Below are 23,833 nucleotides of genomic sequence, written 5' to 3' on the forward strand. Positions count from 1 at the left end.
AATGGAGAGCCAGTGACGAAGGACTCAAGGAGGGCAGGACTACAGGCAGGCTGAAAGTTGTTGTTATAGAGTTGTTGAAGTGAATTACATTGAAAGACAGTAGAATGTGTTACTGCATAAAATAATTTAGAAAGTGGACTGACAACAGTTGATAGAAGCAGCAAGAAGAAGTTGTATTGCTACAACTAATATTTATATTCTGTAAGTTATTATTTTCATTTTGGGTTACCAAGGCAATTTATATGTATTTCATATATAATATGTAGGCTATATTGTTTAAAATATGTCATACTTGTTCCAAAATATATGAGCTCACTGGATATATTTTCTAAATAGACGTAATAACAGCTTTTATATTAAGTGTGTGTATATAATAATTCAATGCTTTGTCTTAACACATTTTGAATTTCAAGATTTATAGGCTACATTACAAACATATTGATTGATTATAATTGACAAAGTGATATTTATTTATATAGCTTATAAACAAATTAGCTTTTTCACTGACCTCCACTTATTTTTTCTCTTGATCTTTGTCTAAACAATGTTTTCTTAATACAGTTTAAATCCACACGATACAATATTATGTATACATTATTTAGAGATATGCAAATACCACTATGTAACCTTAATATATGGTTTGTAGTTCTGAAAAATCACCATGTCTTCATTTGCTTTTATAAAAACAAGTTTAGAAAATGTAGCCTCTTGTCTTTCAGCTGTTCTTAAAATATATTGGATGCTTTCATAAGTGAAGTGAACCTGGTGATTTTCCACCGTGACACAAAACATTCAAAAGAAAGGTATTATGTGAATTCTCTGAGGCAACACAAAATGCTATGGAAGAAACTAAATGGGAAAAGTCCAATTAAACCACTAAGCACAACCAAAGAACAAAAACAGAAGGTAATTAAAAGCAAAGTCATTTCAGTCTGTTGAAGTACCGTCTCAAGAAGTGTGACACAATAAGTGCTCTGGCCAACCAGTTGTTAGGAGGCTTGATGCTACTCAGTCAAGACTGACAGAATCTTTCTCTGAAGACTAAAGCATGTCAGTTAAATCACGGCATATTGTTGTATCAGTTTATTTTCTTCATTACATAATAAGTGTACAACTGTCCAGGAGGTTATCCATCAGTGAGGATGAGCAGGGTTATGAACTGGATGAAGTCAGCAATTGTATCTATCACCTCATGTGTTTTGATTACAGATTTGTGTCCATCCACTCTGACTATGCTGCAAAAGAGGCAGAGCCAGATACTCTGTGGGTCTGATAAGTTTTCTTGTGGTGAGTAAGATGCTTTTTACTGTAAGCCCTGGGTGCGTTATGAAGTCCCTGTGGTATCTGAGTGAAATGCACCACAAAGACTTTGTAATGTACTCAGGGTGAGTGGTAAAATAATTCTTACCGCACACCCTGTTGTAGGTTCTTTCTTACATATGTCACAAGAACATCTGTTTTGACTATTTAACTATATTACATTAATCTTAAAATGCTTGGCCTCTCTAAGACTAATCTGCTTTTTATATAACATAAAAATCCCTGGAATAAAATAGAATTTGCCTTACTGCACCATGTTGTTAAGGACTTATTCTTACAATCAAAATAATGTTCAAGTCTCCACTCACATTCTGCAAGGTCTACATCTGCACACTGATTTGCCTGAAATCTAGATACTATTGCCGGAGAACTATATATTGTATGTCACTGTCACTTAGTAACAGATAAAGAATCCAACTACAATGCAAGTAGCAATTAAATAATCCGAATACAGTCAATTTAGCTTACTTGTTACAAAAATGCAGCACAATGCTTTTAATTGATCGTGTTTTGAGACGTTTTTCACAATTTCCAGCATTTTTACTTCTCACGTCTGCATATTCGCTGGCTGTTGTTTCACACAACATAAGCAGTGTATTGACATCTATTTTTGGCACTTAATTCCTGTCTTCAAGGGCATGTTTATGGCTGTTACACTGTTGTCTTTGTCCTATGAAGCTTTTTCCATAATACTACAGTAGGGTTAAGGTCAGGGAACTGATGAGACCCATGCATTAATTTTCACAATACATTTTACTGTCTGCAATAAATTTGCAATAAATTGACAACAAAATATGTCAAGTGCATTTTCTTTCAAGAAGGTTAATATATTTTGATATTAATAAAGTGAATTATGTACTTAATTGTATTTCTGTAAGATTATCCTCATGACCCCATACTTTTAATGACCACTGTGCATGGTGTAATGTGTCTATAATCTCAAAATTCTGAAGGGGGTTCAAACAGAGTAAAACTGCCGTGGTTTACTACTGATTTAAAAATACACATGGATTAAGTAACCTGAGACCCTTTTTCTCATCCAGCTTTCAAAATGCATAACGATGTCTGTGGTGAAGTTGCTGGAAACATAAGAACACTTCATTGTCAGTCTGTGATTCTAATTAATACATTATTGAATGGGGAACATTTACTAGAAAATTGCAGTGTGGTTTAATATAAAGCAACATTTTTTGGAAAGTTATAACTATTCAATTTTTTGTTTGTTTTGTTGTTGTTCTTAAACAACCTGCTTTCAAAGAACAATTCAAGATCTGCGAAACACAAATACATGTTGTTCCTAGAAGAGTCAACAGTGTCTTTTCCTTCAGAAAATGAAAATGTTTGCCAGACATATGTTTTGTGATAAATACATAAATAAATGCAATTAGTAGCAGTTAGTAGCAGTAAATGATGTGAAATATGGATATACTTCCACGTGTTTTTCAGAAAAATTAAAAACATGAGGATTTTGTTTCAATATAAAATGCACTAAGGAAGAGGCAAATTATATAAACATCAAGATTAGTCAAGCTTTTCCTTAGTATTTCTGTATACATCATTATTTTTCATTATGCAGTTTCAACAATTTTCTGCTATACTGGTAGAAATCTTACAATTGTGCACATTGATTGTGTTATTTTTTCAGTTGATATCAATGACGTTTGTTATTTCAGTACTACTACTTCAGGTGTACAAATGTGCTTGGCTTGCAGAATGTTGAACTTTCTTATCATTAAATTGCAATGTGGGATTGGCAATGGAAAAAGGTAGGAACAGAGACTACAAACCTTGATTAACACCCCCAAAATACATTAATATTCCAAAAAGAACAATTTATGTTTTTTATGTTGATTTTACTATGTTCTACTGATACAGGTCATGGCTGATTACACAGGGAATGTTACGGATTATGTTGGATGTATTGTATTGTATCTGCATGTATGGGGAAAATAAAAAATAAAAAAAGTAAAATCTAGAAAATTATGTCAGAATACATAACATGACATTCTTACATTCCTCCCACAATCAATATTAGTATGGTGTACCATACAGGATATGTGTATGAACAGGCTATGTTTTTGTCTACTACTACTACTATTAACAAGTCTATATATTGATCCATTGCCAGATGAAGGCCTCCAATCTACAGCTTCTCTTTTCCATGTCACACCTGAAAAGTTTATGATTTAATCTACCCATCTTTTATGTGGTCATCTTCTGTCTTTTTCCATCTCCTGGTATCCATTCAATAGCTTCCCTGTTCTTCTTGCAATGTGTCCAGGAAATACCATTGACATTTTAACATTTTCACTGTTTCAAAGATTTGACATATATTTAGTTTGCTGTCCGATCCATTCATTTATTTTTCTCTCTTCTTGTTATTCCAAGCATACATCTTTCCATGCTTCTTTGTGTCTTCTGCAGTTTCCGTATCATTTTTGTGATAAGTGACCAGGTTTCACAGCCATAAGTGAGGACTGGAAGAAGGCATTGATCAAATGCTTTTCTCTTCAGGTAAATGGATAGATTTCCTTTCAACAGCGCGCTGTTTCTTCCAAACACACTGCATCCCATTCCTGTATGTTTTATTTATTTTTCCATAATATCTCCATCTGCGTGGGTTGACATTTACTTCATCGAGTATCCGTTGATCTGCTGTTAAACATGACTTTTGCATTACTCAAGTGCATTAAGTCCAGTTGTATTGCTTTCAACTGAGTTGCTGAAATTGAACCTGGAGGACTTCAAGTGTTTCTGGAAATAAGACGATAATGTTGGAGAAAAATAAATACCCCATTTAATCATATAATTTTTGGTTTTTATCGGTGTCGTCTCTAGTTTTACAGAAAAAAAAAATCAATTACAGTTTGCATTTGACCTAAGTAGGCTACATTTTTTGCAAAACTGCCCCCCCCCACCTCTCTCTGTCTCGCTATAGCGCAGCTTTAGCTGGAAAAGGAATTAAAATCATAAACCACGTGGAACAGCTCAGGTTACTTCCATCAAAAAATATAAAATGTTCTCCTATGTGTATTTTATGAAGCAGTGGCTTTGGCAGGGCTCGTTTCTAATGTCGAATTACTTCCCAAGACGCAGAAACATGCGCAGCTCAAATCCCCGCACGTTTAAACCAAGGCTATAGTAGTGGAGTAAAATATGCATATTATTTCAGATCTCTCAACATTTGTATGCCATACTATCTTAGCAAAAAAGCAAAACGAAAAAGAATACAGCCCCAAACATGTTTAATTTGAGCTGTTTGATCTAAATGCATGGTTTGACCAAACAGATCCAGAAACTAAACTACTAAACTAAAGAAAAACAACAAGATCATACTTGGAAGTGAAAGTGCCGTAATACATTAAAAAGATTGTGCCGAGGTTGTGTGATCATTGACATGCAAAGTGTGTGTGTGTGTGTGTGTGTGTGTGTGTGTGTGTGTGTGCTTGCTTTAATTTAAGCAAGTGACAGACCCGGGTATTTGGATTATATATTCATTTGGAGACAAAGTGGCGACAGGACTTTGTACCCATTTTTACAAAATATCGGAAGATGCAAGCGATCCCTAAACCCCCAGCCTCGCGTTTACATTATTCATACAGAGGGGTGTGACTTGCAGGCTCTCTTTTCTGCCTGTATATATTGAGAAGTTGGAGCAAAAGAAAATACAGATGGAGAGGACTAGTCTTTACACTGTGTCAGCAAAGCTCCGCTCCAGCGTCCGTGCCAACGCGCCCCGTCTCGCCTTGTGCCCAGCTTGCCCCCATGATGCCCCGGCTGTGTTTGCTTTGTGTGACGGCGGTGCTGGCGCTCCTGACCCGGCTGGCGGAGACCGTGGGGCCGGTGGTCCGCTGCGAGGCTTGTGATGCCGGCGCCCTCGGGCAGTGCAAGCCGGTGCCCCAGGAGTGCGCCGAGCGGGTCCGAGAGCCCGGCTGCGGCTGCTGCATGACCTGCGCCCTGACGGAGGGACAGTCCTGCGGAGTTTACACGGGGAGGTGCGGCTCCGGCTTGACCTGCCAGCACCAGCCGGGGGAAAGCAAACCCCTGCAGGCTTTGCTAGAAGGACGAGGGATTTGCTCGAATGCAGCGTCCAAAAAACTCAATAGCATATTGTTGCCAAGTCAGAAACAAGGTAGGCATGGACGATTTCATTTTTGTTCGGCTCTCCTCTTCCATGCAACAGTCTGATCTAAAGCTGCAGCGGAGACGCAGATTCAGTCGTGCAACCTGGTGCAACATGCTTGCCATTGCAAAGTGTGTGTGCGTCTGCTTAACAGTTTGCAGGCATAGTGTCACAGACCTGCATGATTCAAAGCGTTCACTGCAGCACGGTTACAATGTTGCTTTTGTTTTCGTGAGGCTGTCATCTTAAAATAAAAGCATTGGTTGGCAAAGGTTATGTCCAAAGCAGTCACATTTTGGGGGACTTCCCTCACCCCCTTATACTAAACAGGTGGATATATATCAGCCAAAGTTATTGCCACTTGTTTCTATGTAGTTTGTATGCATTCAGATATGTATTATGCAGTTTGATGTTTTGCAACGACAGGTTAGCCTAAACAAGACTTGTAGTTGAACATTTTATATTTAGCCTAACCTATTATATTTTTATCTAACAGAGGTAAAAGGTTACATCCTCCATCTTAATTGAATATAAACTAATGTATTCGAAAATTGTGAAGTGTAGAGAAAGTTTAAAATGATCTATTAAAATGGTGTAAAGCTGTCCGTTAACTGTTACTGCATTACTTTGCAGTTTGCACAAGTTGAGTCATTGGATTCCTCCAACCCAGTCTGAGTGATGCAGTTAGGTACAGTGCTGCAGGGGTAATTCATTTTAACAGCAGCTAGTTTTTAGTGCATTACTAAAAAACGAAATGGTGTGTAATGTGTAATAGGTAGGCTACTTCTTCAAGTTAGAATACGTTGTAATTTTTATATCTCATTATTTAACTAGAGTTAATGAGTTATGACAGAAAATACACAACATTACACAATGTTGTTAGTATCATCTAGGAACATTTACACATTGTATAGTATTTTTGAACTGAGAAAAAAAAAAACATATAATTTCATAGTGTGGCATTGCTATAATAATGGCCACAAATGTAAGGGCTAAAAGTCTTGAATAAAAACAGAAAACAAAGCCATACTCTAGACATGATTGGCAAAGAATGTAGATGGTTGTAAGATTACACTTTCTCATAATGGGATTCTGGAAAGATGCATGCAGCACATTGTAATAGAGCTCCTTTCTTTTTTAGGTGATAGTTGTCAGGCTGTAATATGTTAAAAGATTCATGTGGATATAAAACTATTCAGAGAAACCTTTACAAGGGATATGCAAATACACTCAATTGTAAAACTGATACAAGTTAGTGATTCAAATATAATGAAAGTCACTCACTGTTACCTCCATCCCATCAACATACAAACAAAACAATTGCTTCTGTCTATATGTACCTATATATAAATCTGGTAACCATATTATTAGCCTATACTATTTAATATTTTCTAATTGAGAGAGAATGACTGTCTGTTAACTTACCTCGTGAGTTATTTTCCAATTAAAAACTCCAAAAAGGCATGAAACGGATATATTAAACAAAACCTGCAGCTTTATCTGTTCACATGCCCCATTATTTTATGCTCAGACATACCACACATGTATTTCTCTTTTCAAGAACAAGCATCTGCTTAAATGTAGATCTCCACAGTACTGCAGGGAACATTGTCTTGTAATTGAGGGCTGGAGGAGAATTTGTGTGAACATGCATACTTCTCTGGGTGACACAAGGCAATTGAAATGTACCCGACTGTGCAAGGCCTGGGGCTTTATAAGCCTTTATCCCATTTAATCTGAAATAAAGAACCAGTAAAAGGAAGAAGGAGCACATAAAATACAATTTTCCTTAGCAGGATGCAACACACACATTCTTGGATTAATCTTAATGTATGTATTATTTAATAACAGCTAAAACATAACCTGGATTTAAGCAGTCAAATCTGAATGACATTATAAATTAGTAGATGCAAACTGAATACTAACATTGTCCTGGATCTCCTACAGTGCATGTACCTGCTTGTTTTGCTCTCATTTTATATTTTTTTCAGAATACATTTTGATTTCCCACTTTCGCTCCTTTGTCTGAAAAGGCAAAGATTAGATAACTACATCAATTAATACCTGTTTCAGTTTGCTGTTGTATTGCTCTTTAAATGACCACACTACACACTGGAGAGTTATTTGTGATCTTCTGGCAATTTGAGTGAATAAATGTGAAAGCTAACTTTGAAAAACACCAAGATCCCTTACAATAAATGTACAAACAAACTGCAACATTTTAAAATAATGTAAATCCTGTTTGTAAAGATTATATACATATTCTGAACACAAATACACATTTCAAAATAGTACTGAGATTGAAATGAATGCTTCTTATTGTTGGAAAGCCTAGCATTAATGAGTCTGCTAATAGATTTGTTGTGTCTGGAACCCATTCTACTTTAGCTTTGAAATATTCCCACCTTCTGGTGGAAGTATATCATTGCACCTTGAGCAGTTTATGATTTCTAGGCCAAGCTTTATTTTAAAGAGGCATATTTACAAATTCCTCTTTTAATGAGCTTGTGTGCTGCATTTCAAATTGTTGGTCCCCACATCTATTTACATGACACAGATTATACAAACAAATTAAGTAAAATGTTAACAACCTTTAAACACTGCAGCAGACATATGCAAGTTTACATTGTGGATAAATATTGATATTACGAAGATATCCAAATATATCTTTCTGAGTTGCTGGGATGTGTTTGTCAGCTATTTCTAAAAATATAATCAACATTTTTGTTTTGTTTAAAAACAAATGTTACAAACATTAGGGGGGCATTTGACCCATAATGTAATTGCAATACTGTTACCTAGTGGTTAATTAATCTAGTGAAAATCAGCGACTGATTAACTGGCCATATGTTACATACACCCACAGCTCTCAGTTAAAACAGTGCCCTTTAGTTTTTGTGTTCTGAATCTGTCTCTAATTATTTTAAAATTAGTGCTCTAGTCTTATTTTCCGGGCTAAGCTTTCGTATTTGCTTAGTTGGTCCCTCTCAGAGTGTTGCAATAATTATATTTATCCCCATGTTACCTTTGTTCCAAATTTCTGTCTGGGTATACTTGCAAACTAGTGTATATTTCTCTTCGCTCCAAACTCTCTTACCTTTTTTGTTTTCTGGAGAATGAAAATAGACACTGGATGCTAAGTTTCACCAACTTTAATATTGAATTCTTTGAACTGTCAAACATCTAATTCTTATTTTCTGCTTTAGACTGTTGTGCATGTCTAAGTACTGACACGTCAATAGCAAAAGCATGTTCCTCTTTACAGGACACCTATCTGAGCATACAGGTAGATGCATTTAGCACTTCCCTTTATTCTGATTCTTCCCATCATTATTATAATTAATTATAAATGCCCTTTCCCAGTTCTGTATTTGGTCTTAATACCTGTCAGTGCTGCCAAGAATACATCTACTTATCCCTATTCCAAAATGATGGTTATTAATCTGCAAAATAACTTTTTTGTTTACATAGCCTCTACATTTATTGAAACAAAGCAGTACCGGAGATCTAATGCTGATTAATCCAGCCATCTTTTAATATCATCAATTTTTAAGTTACAACTTCTCAAGTTTCTCTGTGGTCTAGGATTCTCATACAGCTTTCTTTTTTTAAACCATGCCGACCAGTCTTCTTTAATAAGATCTATATAGACAAATGATATTCAGATTTACCCCAGAATTTCGATTGCCCGATCTTGTAGTTTATAGATGTGTGGCTAATAGGTCTATAATTTCCCAGTTCTGCCTTTTCCTATATTTGGGAACTGCAACCCTCCGGTCAGGTGGTTTGTTGCCTGTCTTTAACGATTTGTCAAGAATCTTTGCCAGTGGTCTATAAATAAGTTTCCTCATTTCTTTCTGTACACTTGGAAAGATGCCTTCTGGAAAAGACGATTTGTTGATGTTAAATAGTTATGTTACTGTTTATTAGTTGGCTGGGTGACTTAGAGTACTTTGCCTTTCTGGCTTGAAAAACCTCCAATGTGGTTAGAACTTTTTTCTTTTTTAAACAGTATAAGCATGCCCTGTATGTATATCTTAGGGAGACTGCTTTTTTTTCTTTTTTTAAGGAAGCATAAAAACGAACCTTAGTTTGTGCCAAAGTCGAAACGTACAATGTAAAACGTTCTTGGAATTTTATTGATTTTTTTACAATAACAACATTCCTGTCCTCTATTCAACAGAAAATGCCAGGGATTTTGAAGAAGAAAGAAATGCCAGCAGCACTGGTTCCCAAGGCACCGAGAACACACACAGAGTACTGGAATCAAATCCCCCCCCACATCACACCAAAGTGGACGTTATCAAGAAAGAACAATCCAAAAAATCACAAAGCTATAAGGTGGAATCTGTGTCAAGCGGAATCAGTACAGATATGCAGAACTTCTCTTTAGAATCCAAGCGAGAAACAGAGTATGTAAGTAGCAGAGCCAACTGTGTTTTTTCTTTCTCCTGAATAAATGTGTGTGATTTGGGAGTTGTTGGAAAGTGAAGGATATTGATAATGACTACAGTCAGGCATGGTGCCATAAGAGATTCCTGTCATATTTCAGCAAGGTCATTTACCCGCAGGCATGATTACACTGTTATTTGTTCGTGGACATCTGTGAAGTGAGTCTACAGATTTTGGAAACATTGTGATTTGTACAGTCTTTGTGGACAACTGAGATTACAAGAGAGCTAATCAAGGAATGCACATTTCAGCGGTTGCCAGGGAGTTCTTAATATCTATATGTGAAGGACCTGAAAACTGGTCTGTAATGTCACACAGCCCCTTTATTAGTGCATTAGAAGAGCAATCCTTGTATATGTGAATGGGCATCTAGGAAGATGCTTTGACTGTTGTTGCTTATGGTCAAATTAATATGTTATGGTATGCGTATGAAGCAAAAGACTATGCCTGTGTTTCCCAAAAGTAACTGTAAATTAAATTACATATTGCCGCATATTTGCATCAACATCCCTACAGATTTATATCTGTCTTCCCCGATATCTACTATATAAGTTGTTGTATTCTACATTAAACAAACAAATCTAAACAAAGTTTATTTTAGTTTTTTAGGCATCAGTCCAATAAATAATAATGTATAATAATAATGCAAGGTTTAGCAGAAGAAATGCATTCATGAAGTGTTGGGAATGTCCCAGACCTGGAATATGTTAATCCTCCAAAGTTTGTTGTTTGTTTATTCAGAACTACTATGATGTAAACTGTGAGAACCTTATATTCTCTGACAAACTGATCTTTTTTCCATTCTTCTCTAAACAAATCAAAACTTGTCCTGACCTGCAAATCGCAAATTCCACACTTGTACTCAGTTGTGGTTTCATTAATTGTCAGAATTTGCTTCCTACTAATTTTAGATAAAAACGTGATAGGATGCAAATCTGTATTTTGCAATTTGCGGTTATGTCCCTGTTTTGATGTCTGATTGTTGGGTGAATTGCAAATCCTGTCCCCTACCTGCTCGAAGTATATTATATCAGGTTATAAAAGGGTTATATTGTACATCTCACTCCTCCTTGAAGGATAACAAATTCAAAACATCATACATTATCTGTCTACCTTAACCCCTATTTAAATCACTGTAAAATTCAGAGATTAAGTCTATAGATTATAACATGCTGATGAACAAAGATGATTCCCACATATTGGGATGGTACTGACTGAAATAGGTATCTTCACAATGTTATGTTTCTAAGAAGGAAATATCTTAAGTCTTTGCTCATTACAAGCTTGTGTTTCTTGCAGTACTGTACTTTATATGCTGTCACTCTACATTTTGACAATCCTAATATCTACTGTTTCTTTTGTTATTTGAAGGGGCCGTGCCGTAGAGAGATGGAAAGCATACTGAACAGTCTTAAAATCACAAATGTTCTGAACCCAAGAGGGTTCCGCATTCCAAATTGTGACAAAAAAGGCTTCTACAAGAAAAAACAGGTAAGGAATGGACTGAACAAATACTTTTTTGGTGACATTTTACGCACTAAATAAAGTATCTTCATTTAAGCAATCAACACCCCTCCCCCCTTATACTGTGCTGCATTTTTTACAGGCCAGGAGGCTGGTAGTTATGTGGTCTATTTTTATGTACTGTGTAATACACATTTACTCCTGAAATATACCACAAATGCATAGATTTCGTAAAGGGGGTTAAGTAAGTATTTGCTTTTCTGAACTACTGAAATACTCCTCTATTGATGTTTATGTTCTCAGTACTTTGGAACAGCAGTTGCCCACCCACCAGGGCAAAGAGAGCACATGCCATGACCAGATTATCAAATTTCCCAGCCATGATTAAGTGAGATCCCTTAGGCTGCTGGAGAAATTAGGGCCATAACATTAAAAACTGGTTAAAGAGAGTGGCTTAGCATTGTGTAGGGGAATGAAGTACATTTTCACAAAAAGGCTGTGTGTTTAGTTGGACAAGGCAAAAATGTAAATAGTGTCAGGCTTACAGAGATTTAGGACAGGACAATGAAACTGCCTTGTTTTTCCACTACAGAAACAGTCCTATTCTATATATACAGCTCTGGAAAAAATTAAGAGAACACTGCAAATTTTTCTTAAATCAGCATCTCTACATGTATGGCAGCCATTCCATTCCAGTGTCTGTTGAATTCCAACACAGGCACACCTCATTCTACTGAATGAGCTACTGATTAGGCGATCACCTGAACCAAATCTTATTTAATGAGGAAAAGTATAAAAACCACTGCTGTACTAGTAGTACCTCAAAAGTAATTGGAATCAAAAAATAACTATTGACCATGCCAAAAGAGTTGAAAAGGAAAGTTTTGAGTGAGGAAAAGAAGAGGGATACTGGCAGAGGTTCGGGTTGTTTCCATCCTTAAAATCCTTAAAAGACGGTGGTTCATAAGAACAAGGTCGAGCAGCAGACATTGGGTTCTACAAGCTACAGACTGGCAGAGGGTGAAAACGACTCTCCACTGACCGGGATGACTGCCAACTCATTCGAATGTCATTTAACAACCATAGGATGACGTCAAGTGACCTACAAAAAGAATGGTAGTCGGCAGCTGGAGTGAAGTGCATGGTGAGGACGGTTCGAAACAGGCTCCTAGGGGCAGGGCTGAAGTCATGCAAAGTCCAATTTTCAGCTTTGCCCAATACCTGGTCGTCTAATGGTTAGATGGAGACCTGGAGAGGCCTACAAGCCACAGTGTCTCGCACCCACTGTGAAATAGGATCGGTGATGATCTAGGGGTGCTTCAGCAAGGCTGGAATCGGGCAGATTTGTCTTTGTGAAGGACGCATGAATCAAGCCACATACAAGGTCCTGGAAGAAAACTTGCTTCCTTCTGCTCTGACAATGTTCCCCAACTCTGTGGATTGGGTTTCCCAGAAGGTCAATGCTCCATGCCAATCAGCCAGGTCAATCAAGGTGTGGATGGAGGGCCACCAGATCAAGACCCTGTCATGGCCAGCCCAATCTACAGACCTGACCCCCATTTAAAACCTCTGGAATGTGATCAAAAGAAAGGTGGATGGTCACAAGCCGTGAAACAAAGCCGAGCTGCTTGAATTTTTGTGCCAGGAGTGGCGTAAAGTCACCCAATATCAATGTGAAAGACTTTTGGAGAGCATGCCAAGACACATGAAAGCTGTGATTTAAAATCAGGGTTATTCCACCAAATATTGATTTCTGAACTCTTCCTAAGTTAAAACATTAGTATTGTGTTGTTTAAAAATGAATATGAACTTATTTTCTTTGCATTATTTGAGGCCTGACAACACTGCATCTTTTTTATTATTTTGACCAGTTGTCACTTTCTGCAATTACATGCTCTAAATGACAATATTTGTATTTGGAATTTGGGAGAAATGTTGTCAGTAGTTTATAGAATAAAACAAAAATGTTCATTTTACCCAAACACATACCTATAAATAGTAAAACCAGAGAAACTGATAATTTTGCAGTGGTCTCTTAATTTTTCCCAGAGCTGTATATAATACATCTATTTACAGGAGGAAGTTGTTTGGATATTTTTATACACTTTTCCCCCATTTTTTTACACCATATGTTATTAGGTATGAGATGAGATGCCACTATGTTATAGATCATCGTGAACAGGCGTGGTCTCATTTGCGTCTGGTACAATGACGATTTATCATTGTGGAAAGTGTATTTAAACTAGAAACACCAAGGTGGTCAACGTGATGTTTTTAATTTTTATTTAAAAAATATTTTCTCATATAAGAACGATATGTGGTTGTCCATTCGTGACTTTTCCAAAATCTATATGTTATATACACTGACAGCATTTCAAAAGCAGTATCAGAGACCCTCAGTTAGACAATTGTTTACAATTCACACTTTTGTCTCTGATAGTATACTAATAGCTGTTTTTATATTGCAAGTAGGCTGTTATTAACCCCCAGCTGAGCTCCCAGCTCACTGGTTACATTAGGCTTAGTTTATATATTCATCCTTGGAGGTGTCTGTCTGTGATCTGATTTGAGTGAATTTGAGTAGATAATCCTATCAATTTCTTTGAGGTGTAGTGTCTGCTTGTCTGGAGATGTGAATAGCCTACCTTATAGCATTATCAATTCATTGTTATCAGTTTTATCAGTGGTGTGGATCTCAACCTGTCATATAAATTAACAAAGACATTAATTACCAATATTAGTTATCAAACAAGGAATGAAGCAACATGCTGAATATCTGTTGGATATTGGAAGCATCATTGACCAACGAAAGCAGCAAAGAGGAAAAGAAAGAGAAAAAGACAACCATTAATCAAAAACCAACGCAGGTCTGGCTTGCTTTCAAGTCAATAGTACATTTCTCGTACAGTGAGGAGAGTGCCAATGCTAGTTCTTCCAAAACTCCGTGCTCCGGTCGCAGACAAGGCCATGATAGCAGCAGTGGTCCTGGGGTATGCCTGTTTGACCTCCTGCAGCTGGTTTTCCAGCTGTGCCAGTCACTTTGCCTGGTGCAGTAACCACGGCAGCTCAAGCTGTGTCTTCAGCGCCAACAAGTAAACAAGAGATTGGAAAAGATGGAAGTGTTTGGGACATTATACAGCTCAGTGTTGTGGTTGTGGGAGACAGGCTGCACAAAATGTTCTGACAGAAACTCCAGGTCCCACATCTTATGCAAAATCACAATCCTTCTATTTATGTATTGACACGCGAATCCTATACCACATTCAACAATGTACTGAAGCAGAACCACATAGGGTGCAGAAAGATGATTCCTCTACAATAACTTTGGAGGAATTAGCAGCATTTATAGCACGAGTACTGTATGGCCATGGAACTTATGGTGGCAAAATGTTTACTTTGAGAGATTGTGGTCTGTGCAATAGGCAATGGCAAGAAATTGATTCAGAGAAACCTTGGTATTTTTGCATTTTGATTTGAGAGCATAAAAAAGTGTGCAACTTAAACAGACAAATTTGCCCTGATAGCAGAAGCTTTGAATGGATAAACTTAAAAACAAACAGAATTGCCTGCTACAAGCCTGGAGAAAACATTACTCTGAATGAGAATTTGTTTCCAACAAAAGCACAATGTTGCTGGACACAGTACATGACAAATAGGATAATTTGGCAAGAGGTTTTGACAGCCTTAGATGTTGTTTCAAAGTACATTCTGAATGGTTTGCTGTACCTGGGCAAAGAAAAACGAGGAATGTGCCTACTGGCATTTCTTTTACTTCCCTTCTGTTAGAAAAGGAGTTGCAGAAATAAAAAAACGAAATACGGGCTTGTTGGCACAGTGAACACATCAAGGAGGGAGTTAACGCCTTCTATAAATGTGCAACCACTGCTGTACATCAGTACAATACCAGTGCAAGCCCAGGAAGAGTATTTGCATTCTCAGCACTCTTCACATGACATTGAAACCACAAAAAAAAAAAAAAAAAAAATTATATATATATATAGACTGATTTTCTTAAATCAGACAAAGTACGGAGTTAGCGAACCAAATGGCACTTCAGTACTCAGTGAAAGCTAGTTCTCTCAGGTGGCCAGTTTGATGTATTCTACAATGTCCTGGATTTAGCAGCAATCATTTCCCATGTTTTGTACAAGGAATGCACTGGGGAAAATATAATCAGGTGGGGATTTTATCTTGAAGCTAGCCAAAGAGCAGGCTTCAAGATTCAATACATGGATGACAAAACTGCAAAGCAACAAGTATGTCAGCCTGAATCCAGTGCTGGATCTAGCAACGCATAAAAGAAAACAAAGCTAGGTTTTTAAGTACAGTGAAAACAAAACCTCAGATAATTGTGCCCTGTGTGAAAGACTTTTGTGTGGCAAATGCACAGCAAAAGCCATGGGTTGCGCTCCTTGGGTTATTTTGAAGTTTGTTGACTTGAAAACCCATTCACAGTTCCTGAGGGGAGTTGCGTAATCTTCTGTATTTTTATTTTTTAAATTAACATCTGTTTACACTTGTTTACAAACTGGTGTCTTTTGATATATTCGTATGTTTTAAGTGTTTTATAGATAATTCTTTTAATATGGTGTTTCATTTGTAATTATGTTTCTTTTGAAGTTCCAAATTAAAACGTTTGAGTTGTATCCGATAATCTCTTTAATTTTAATACTGATGTTGTAAATTGTAACCGTCAGAAGCACAGAGCTGTGGCCGTTTCTACAGCTCTGTGTAAAACTCTGGTGGTACATGTGTTAACAGCTGGGCATTAGGGATGCACTACCTGTCTAATGAGAGCTATCCAAGGTGCTGAAAACTATACAACTGTTGATAGTAGGCCAGTAACAAAGTTTATAATTAATTAATAGAATTAACTGTTGGTCTTATTATGCAAAAAGACAAATGGCATCAGTCTGCTGCTTTGGTCATTTGGTTTGTGTGAGCAACCTTGAAAATTGGAAACTGCTCCAATCTAGTTTCTGCACAAAGCTGATTGACACAAAACATATAAATTCATTAATACAATAATTACAAGGATATTTATTTATTGCATGATTAACCAAATAATGATTTGAAGGTCAATATGATTAGAGGTGGAGAGTCGGTTCCAAAACAATTCATTCTTGATCCAGTGTTTTAAAAACAAATTAAAATCAGTTTGTATTTTGAATCGTATGCAGTCGACTCCAGCACTAGGTTCAGTTCCAACTCATGGAATCAAATATTTAAAATCATTCATATATAACATTAATATTTGGCACTTTGTGTGTTATGAAAGCATAGGTGAGCTGCTGCTTGCATGCTACCATGGAAGAAACCAAAAACAAAACAAACAGAATTGTAGAATTGTTGGGAATTGTAGTTTTTCTGCTCTAACACAAACCAGACTCCCAGGGAATATATGTACGAACTGTCAAGTCGGTAAAATACAAGTCCCGGATTTGTTCGGCTTCCTGGCCTTGCTCTGTGTTTACAAGGGCTCCACAATATTACATCATGGCTTAATCATTTCTCACCTCTTTCAAATTACATGGGGCCTCTTTCACAGTTTATATATTACTGATATTAATGGTACAACGACTTTAATTTGTCACATTAAACCGTTTATATTATTGATGACATTTGTTTTGGTTTTGCATTCTTACTAAGAATGGAAATTGGAAATTTCATAATCTGCAAGGGACACTATATTCATATGCTCAACTGTGGGCTTTTCTTAAAAAAGCTTTGGGATTATACACGAAAACGTTCTGTGTAATTGTAAACTCATTAAAAATTTGAAGATATTCTTGCAGCTGAGCAATGCATTGCACAGTATAAATCTTAAAGAAACATTTATATTTGACTCCATCCCTGTTAGATCGAAGGTTATGTGTGCATATTTAGAGTTAATAAATTGTGCATCTTGACAACTCTGTTGCAGTCCTAATTGATGCAGTACTGAAGAAGTCTACAGTAATTGGAAGACTAACAACAATGAACCAGGATTGTTTGTTAGTGCCCCACTAATGGACAAACTCAGAAAAGCTGTTGGAAAAAGCTGCATAACTTGTGTGCCTAAGGGTCCTTTCATTTAAAATGCATTTTGTAACCCGAGTCTTGTTATGTAGACCTTCCATACCTGTTGAGGTTTGCAGGGGAAGCTAATTATAGCCTTAATTATATGAATTGGCACACTTTTTTGGCAGTTTAAAGTGGTCTGATTTCACTGCCTACCTACTGCAGTGATTATATTCCAAGAATAATACTATTGTGTGATACAGGCTGCCAGTGTTCTGTGCATGCAGTCATACTGACTTTATGAACACTTCCAAAATCTAAAAGATAAGATTAAAATATTTGGTTATAAACAGAAGGATCATTTTACACGTAACCTAAAACAATAATAATACTTTGCTCGTCTGCCCGTCATGCCAAGTTTACTCATCTTCGGTTTGGAGACCTCTGCTGAATGAGTGGCCACCTAGTGCAGTCCTTTAAGGAAATTTACATCAAGGTGGCCACCATCTATTGAAGCTTTCTAGCCATAATTGCTTGACTCATTTGAAAAGCCATACAAAAATAAATCTGAAGGCATTTTGAGCTCATCTGTTACCCACAATTGGTTATAATAAATGACTACCCAGAGATGCAGTCATATGGATACAGTTATTTTTGTGTGCCGTAGAATTACCCAAGTAATATTTATATTACACTAAAGCTGGTGTTTTGTGTTAAGTTTTCTTGTTGACCTATGATAATTTTTAAACCATTTCAATGAGAGACTCTTATTATCTTCTTTTTTCTTCCTTTCAGTAGTTATTTAGGAAAGCAATATCCTCCAGCACAACAAGGGGGAGGGGGTGGGGGGTGGGGGGGATATCCGTTAAATTCTGTAGGTCATTTTATGACCCAGTATTTACTTTGTGGTTTTTATGATTTCTTTTTAATGCCCAGTCAGCCAAACATTCTTCCTATAGCTATAAATGCACACATTATGGTGGTACACAGTAAATAAAATGTACTCTGTAGTGATCAGAATTACAGTGTGTTAGCTCTAAAGTTGTAACTTGTTATATATTTTTTTCTTTTTCTTTTTTTTTGTTCTGTGTTTTTCAAGAACTGTATTTTCTGACCTGAGGTAATTGATAATTCATTAGAAATTCCTTTATTTGAAGAATTGTTACAGTGCAGTGATCTGCCTATAATTTGTTGAAGACAGTTTTACAGTCTTTTAATCCAATATGACCCATTTGTTTTTAGCAGGAAATATTGTATGATGTCTGGGATTTTTGATTACATATTTGTAAATCTGTGATATGATATAACCATTAAACTGTGCACCGTGAAGCGATGATTAAAAATAATGAATTAATGACATTTCAAATGGGAGACTTAGGCTGGAATTAAATCAAAATTTTTACCTACACTCTAATACAAAACTACCAACCCCGTACTCAGTGGCAGCTTTATTATTTGTAAGTTGCTACTATCTTCTACTCATAAATGTAACTGCTGTGATGTACAGGTTTGTAGTTTGCAATTAATGGGTTGGTTAATGTTCTGATTTAATCTGGCCCTTATTCTTTATATTAGATTGATGTGATTAATTTCTGCAAAGTTAATAAAGAAAAAACAATTTGTCCTTTATTTGATTTGACCATTTCTCAAAGCTTTGTGAGAAGGGATCAGTTCTGTAATTCAACTTAGTTATGTTTTCTATAATACAGAATCATTCTATTTTTATAATGAACAGCCTTGAAATAGAGATAACATGTATAAGTAAACCAAGTAAAAACAGCAGACACAGGGGTGTCTGTTAGATTGGCCTTGGGCTTTGTGCAGGGTCAACTGTAACATTAATGCAGAAAGCTGATGTTTGTATTATTATTTAAACATTGTGCATTTGTATCTGTCTACCCTTCTATCTATATATTATTAAAGTTTGTGTATCCATATTTTAATAAGTTGTAGATTGTGACTTATCTACATTAGCAGCATTATTTCACTATGAACCCACTGTTTTGTGTCTGTGTGTGTGTATAATCAGTAACAGATGATCATGCCATGTAAAGTGTTTTTTGATAGCCTGCCAGCAGCTTAAAATAGATTTCTTAAACGGTTTATGTTTTCCTCAAAAGGGTCTGGGCAAATATTTGAGTAGATTTTTTGTTTAACCTTACACTCTTTCCACCTTTTATAAAATGGGTTGTTCGTCAAGTTACATGACCCCATTACCCAAAAAAGAGACCCAGGAGCTGATTTTGGATTTAAATCAAGCCCAGGACCCTTTCAAAATAGTCCGCAGGAAGAACCCTTACAGTGAACAGACCTTGCCAGAGAGAGTGAAAGAGAAAAAAGAAAATATATCACAGTGTAGTATACTGACCTTTTATAAAATTCTGAAATTGATCCCAACAGCGGTCAGTGACAAAATCAAAACAAGGGTAACTGATGTCTCCAATATGCATAATAAGATAATTCGTACCTGATTTGTCATTTAGACATGTAAGTGAATTTGCCATAATTACCTTTTACTGTTAATAACATTTCCATTTTTGAAGTAAGATAACAAGAAGAATAAATGGTGGGATTCTGGTTGGGCAAATACAAATAATGTAAGTCAGTCAGCAGTGAAGCAAGCCATGCAAGACGGGTAGATCTCTAGATCAGCTTTTGTCTTTAAAGCTTAAATAAAAGAACATGTTTACTTAAAGATTATTTGCATGATGGTAGGACATGAATTCTAGATATCAGTACACTCCAGCATCCTTCCATCATCAGGACAAAGTTAAATTATGTTGAATATCATGTGGAAAGTGACAATCTGCAGAATTGTGACCAATGTTTTGCAGTTGCAGATTACAACAATCAAACTGTTTTCTATTAAGTAAGCACAATCAAGCCTGAGTCATGGAAATATATGTTTGTAAAGACTTTCTCATCGTAAACTGAACTGCTGAAATAACTCCAGAAACGATCATTAAGATAATTGCTTTCATTTGTGGATGATTCCTAATGGGCTGTGTGTTTGTTTTTGTTTTCCTTTAGTGTCGTCCATCCAAAGGCAGAAAAAGAGGTTATTGCTGGTGTGTGGACAAATACGGCCAACCTTTGCCAGGCTACGATGGCAAAGAAAGAGGGGAGGCCCACTGTTATAACCTAGAGAATAAGTGAAAGAGGTCCTGCAGCTTCTGATGACTGCACGCACAAGACTGAATAAACACAGACCTTTGAAGGTGCTGGCATAAATTGCAGGGCCTGCCTTGGCATGAGAGAGCTGGGAATTCTGCCATGTGATCTGTGGGGAATACAGAAAGCTTGTGAAGACTGGAAATTACAACTAGGCCATGCCATTTCGTTTTTTACGGCTTTCTATATTGTGTATAGGAAGCTTTGAATTCCCAAGTACTAGAAAATGATCTGCACTATTGTTTATAGAGAGAGAAGGCACTCCACTTCTGAAAGGAATGAGGGAATTTCCACTCACTTTGTAAAGAACTGCATGTGACCAACACAATCCAGAAAGAGTAAACGCAACAAATAAGCATACATACATACAAATGTACACATTCATACATATATATATTTTTATTATTATATGTCTGTTTGTGTATGTGTTTGTGACCATGTATATATATTATGACTTGAAAAAAGAGCATTAGGAACCAACCATGCACCATTATGTAAGGTATTTTATGCAGATCACTTTGAGTAGTCAGCAGGGTGGTCACTGCACAAGGCTATGCAATTTAGCCCTATCGTTTGAGTAGTTTCCTCATGTAGGCTATGTGGGAACGTGTCATGGGATTGAATATAGCACTCCAACTCCTCTCCCAACTGTGGTTATGGGCTGGACTCTGTGATGACTACTGTATGAGGTACCTGGACATAAATGATGCGCTCATTTCTCACTGCTTGCCCAAGGCAGTTTTTCATGTTGAGAATAATTCCTTGACCCCTTCTGATGGTTTTGCCATTACCAGTTGCACTTTGACACACAAAAAGGGCGGATAATTGTAGATACTGAGCTTACCAGCTATCGTAATGATTAGGAATAGTCAATGATAACAAAAGCACGACAGGCCACCCCTAAAACCCAGAGATCAGGCATGTGAAATACTCTCACTACCAAAACTCTTAATGCACAGATAAAATAAGCAGTTCTTAGTAACAGTAGATCAAACGGGACATCACTGCACACAACTGCATGTGTCATTGATACACACCACTGTGTCTGTATGGTGACTCTCACTGTGATTTAGAATGACTCTGTTTCAGACGGAAACTTTGAATTCTTTCTTGTATGTGTCTGGGTTTGATGTTATGTCAGATCCCTCATGTAGCAATATGTGCTTTCTGTTTGTTGTGATGTCAGTTCACACTGTAAATTATGGTTATCTGCCTATATTTATCAATCACATCGTTCTTCATCCCATGGTTATGCCACTCCTCTGTCCTTCACTGGTGTAGGTCTAAAAGGTCTCCATTCATACTAGGAAACCAGATTACTTCAGATGTCTCGATTGTAATGTCTTGTTGTAACTGATACGTTCAGTACTTTACAGATATTGTAGATTCAGACATGGTATAAAGATCCAGTTCTTCTGTATTAGTAAGGTCCAAAATCATGTCCAAGATGCTTTATCTAACTATATCTATCTATCTATCTATCTATAGATAGACAGATATATATATATATAACATATACATACACGTATACATAGTAGGGTAAAAAAAAAAAGTAAACAAAAGTAAAAACTCTGAATCCACCAACCAAATATGAATGTCAAAATGGACATTCAAATAACCAGTTGTAATTTCTGCTTGAGTCCTCTTCCAAAACATTCTCTGTAATGACTTGAAAAGTGGAGGGTGGCGACTTTTCTGCTAGTCTAGAATGGTTTCCCAGTAGCTTGGTTGCATTTAAATAGCTGAATGGTTGTTCTAAAAATTGCAGGGTGTTATTACCATTTATATAAAGTTGTGTTGGCTTGATTGTGGGGAAGATCACAACAAACATGTCTGCCTGGTGGCCCACTTCTAATTATTTAATGGATATCTACATTTGGTGCCCAAATGTGTGTGTCTGGTTAGGCATGTATGCAGTACTTAAATCTATATATCTCAAAACATATATAAGCTGACCCATATTTTACTTACGTATGACTGAGTGACCTATTAATTGCACAACAAGGACACTGTATTGTGGGAATATAATCACTATTACATGTATAATTGCATGAGACTTGCTTCTGCCATCATTAAGCAGGATGCTAAAACCACATACTCCTGTACAGTGCAGCGTGCCTATCATCTACAAGACTTGCCATTTTCTATGCCATACTAAAAGTGCCATTTTCAGTAGCTTGATGTATTGTTCATGTATATGACAAAACAAATGTCCATTGAAATGTACTCATTCTATTCATAACATAGTGTAAGTGGCACCACTAAGACAATAGCTCATGCAGAATTAATTTCATTGTAAATGATCTCATCCCACCTATAACAGTTGTGCAATGTATAGGTCACTTACACTTGTAAGAATACAATTGGAAAAAAATGAAATGTCACTTTTCTGCAGATCTGATAAGGATCTTTCCTCTCACGGGTAATTATTTTTTAAGATACAATTTTAAAGAATTTTGATTCTTTTTAAAGCTTTCATGTTACTAAACTAGAAATCACAGCTATTCTTTCCTTTGAGAAAGGAAGAACTCTGTTAAAATATTATCTGTATTTAATGTCTTTTTTTAATAAACACTATTTTAATTTACCAGTGTGCATTGTGTACTTATTTTAATCTCTGTTGTAAGCTATATCATTAAACCATGGTGAACACAATCTTTCCTTCAGAATGTAGAACTGGAGGGTTTTGATTCCATTGATTCTCAACTGTTTCACTTCTTCTGGAATAAACAAATAGGAATATTCTGCTTTTGAATAAGCATCATTATATGACAAACGGTGCTAAAAAATATGAAATGTAATACTTTCCAAATCGAAGTTCTTGTGATGATTCTGTAAACATTTTTGTTGTTTGTTTTTAAAGAGTGGAGAGTTTTTGATTCAAGAATTAGATCATGCACTTATGTATTTGCATACTGGTCACGGGGTGAAGGGTGTGGTGCGGGGTAATACTGTGTTTGGTGCCCTGTATGTGACGTAATGTGAACATTGGTCAGGCACTGAGAGAGGCAAGTCCAGAACGTGGTAAACCAAACAAATGTTACATAATCGTAATACTTATAAGGAAATACAGTTATTGTTTATCATTATTTTTCAACAAATTGTATTTAAGTGACATTTACTGTTTGTTTGATTTAGTTTCCCATTTAGAGACAGAACCTGAACATGCCTCTATATACAGAACATTGAATAATGATAATGCAAGTCAATTATTTTTACTGATTGTTCTTACTTTGACTGACCTTGTCAGTTGCAGCATTTACACTGCCCCTGCACTGCTAAGGGCTAATAATTGGAAATTGT

The 23,833-nt window shown here is 36.4% G+C and overlaps 1 protein-coding gene across 1 annotated transcript; it reads left to right on the plus strand.

The window, feature by feature from the left end:
* Nucleotides 1–4,963: 4,963 nt before the first annotated feature.
* On the plus strand, nt 4,964–23,117 carry igfbp3 (insulin-like growth factor binding protein 3). The gene is made up of 4 exons (XM_066722974.1): nt 4,964–5,452; nt 9,627–9,859; nt 11,267–11,386; nt 20,390–23,117. The coding sequence occupies exons 1-4, from the start codon at nt 5,086–5,088 to the stop codon at nt 20,513–20,515; spliced, it is 846 nt and encodes a 281-aa protein (XP_066579071.1). The 5' UTR covers nt 4,964–5,085; the 3' UTR covers nt 20,516–23,117.
* Nucleotides 23,118–23,833: the final 716 nt, after the last annotated feature.

This window comes from Amia ocellicauda, chromosome 2 (assembly GCF_036373705.1).
Source record: "Amia ocellicauda isolate fAmiCal2 chromosome 2, fAmiCal2.hap1, whole genome shotgun sequence".
In the NCBI taxonomy this organism is placed as follows: Eukaryota; Metazoa; Chordata; class Actinopteri; order Amiiformes; family Amiidae; genus Amia; species Amia ocellicauda.

What these genes read in the sequence shown, in the direction of transcription:
- igfbp3 (XM_066722974.1), top strand. Translation starts at nt 5,086, where the DNA reads ATGATGCCCCGGCTGTGTTTGCTTTGTGTGACGGCGGTGCTGGCGCTC. An exon ending in GTTGCCAAGTCAGAAACAAG is followed by an intron (nt 5,453 to 9,626) that starts GTAGGCATGGAC and finishes TCTATTCAACAG; the next exon opens with AAAATGCCAGGGATTTTGAA. An exon ending in GCTTCTACAAGAAAAAACAG is followed by an intron (nt 11,387 to 20,389) that starts GTAAGGAATGGA and finishes GTTTTCCTTTAG; the next exon opens with TGTCGTCCATCCAAAGGCAG.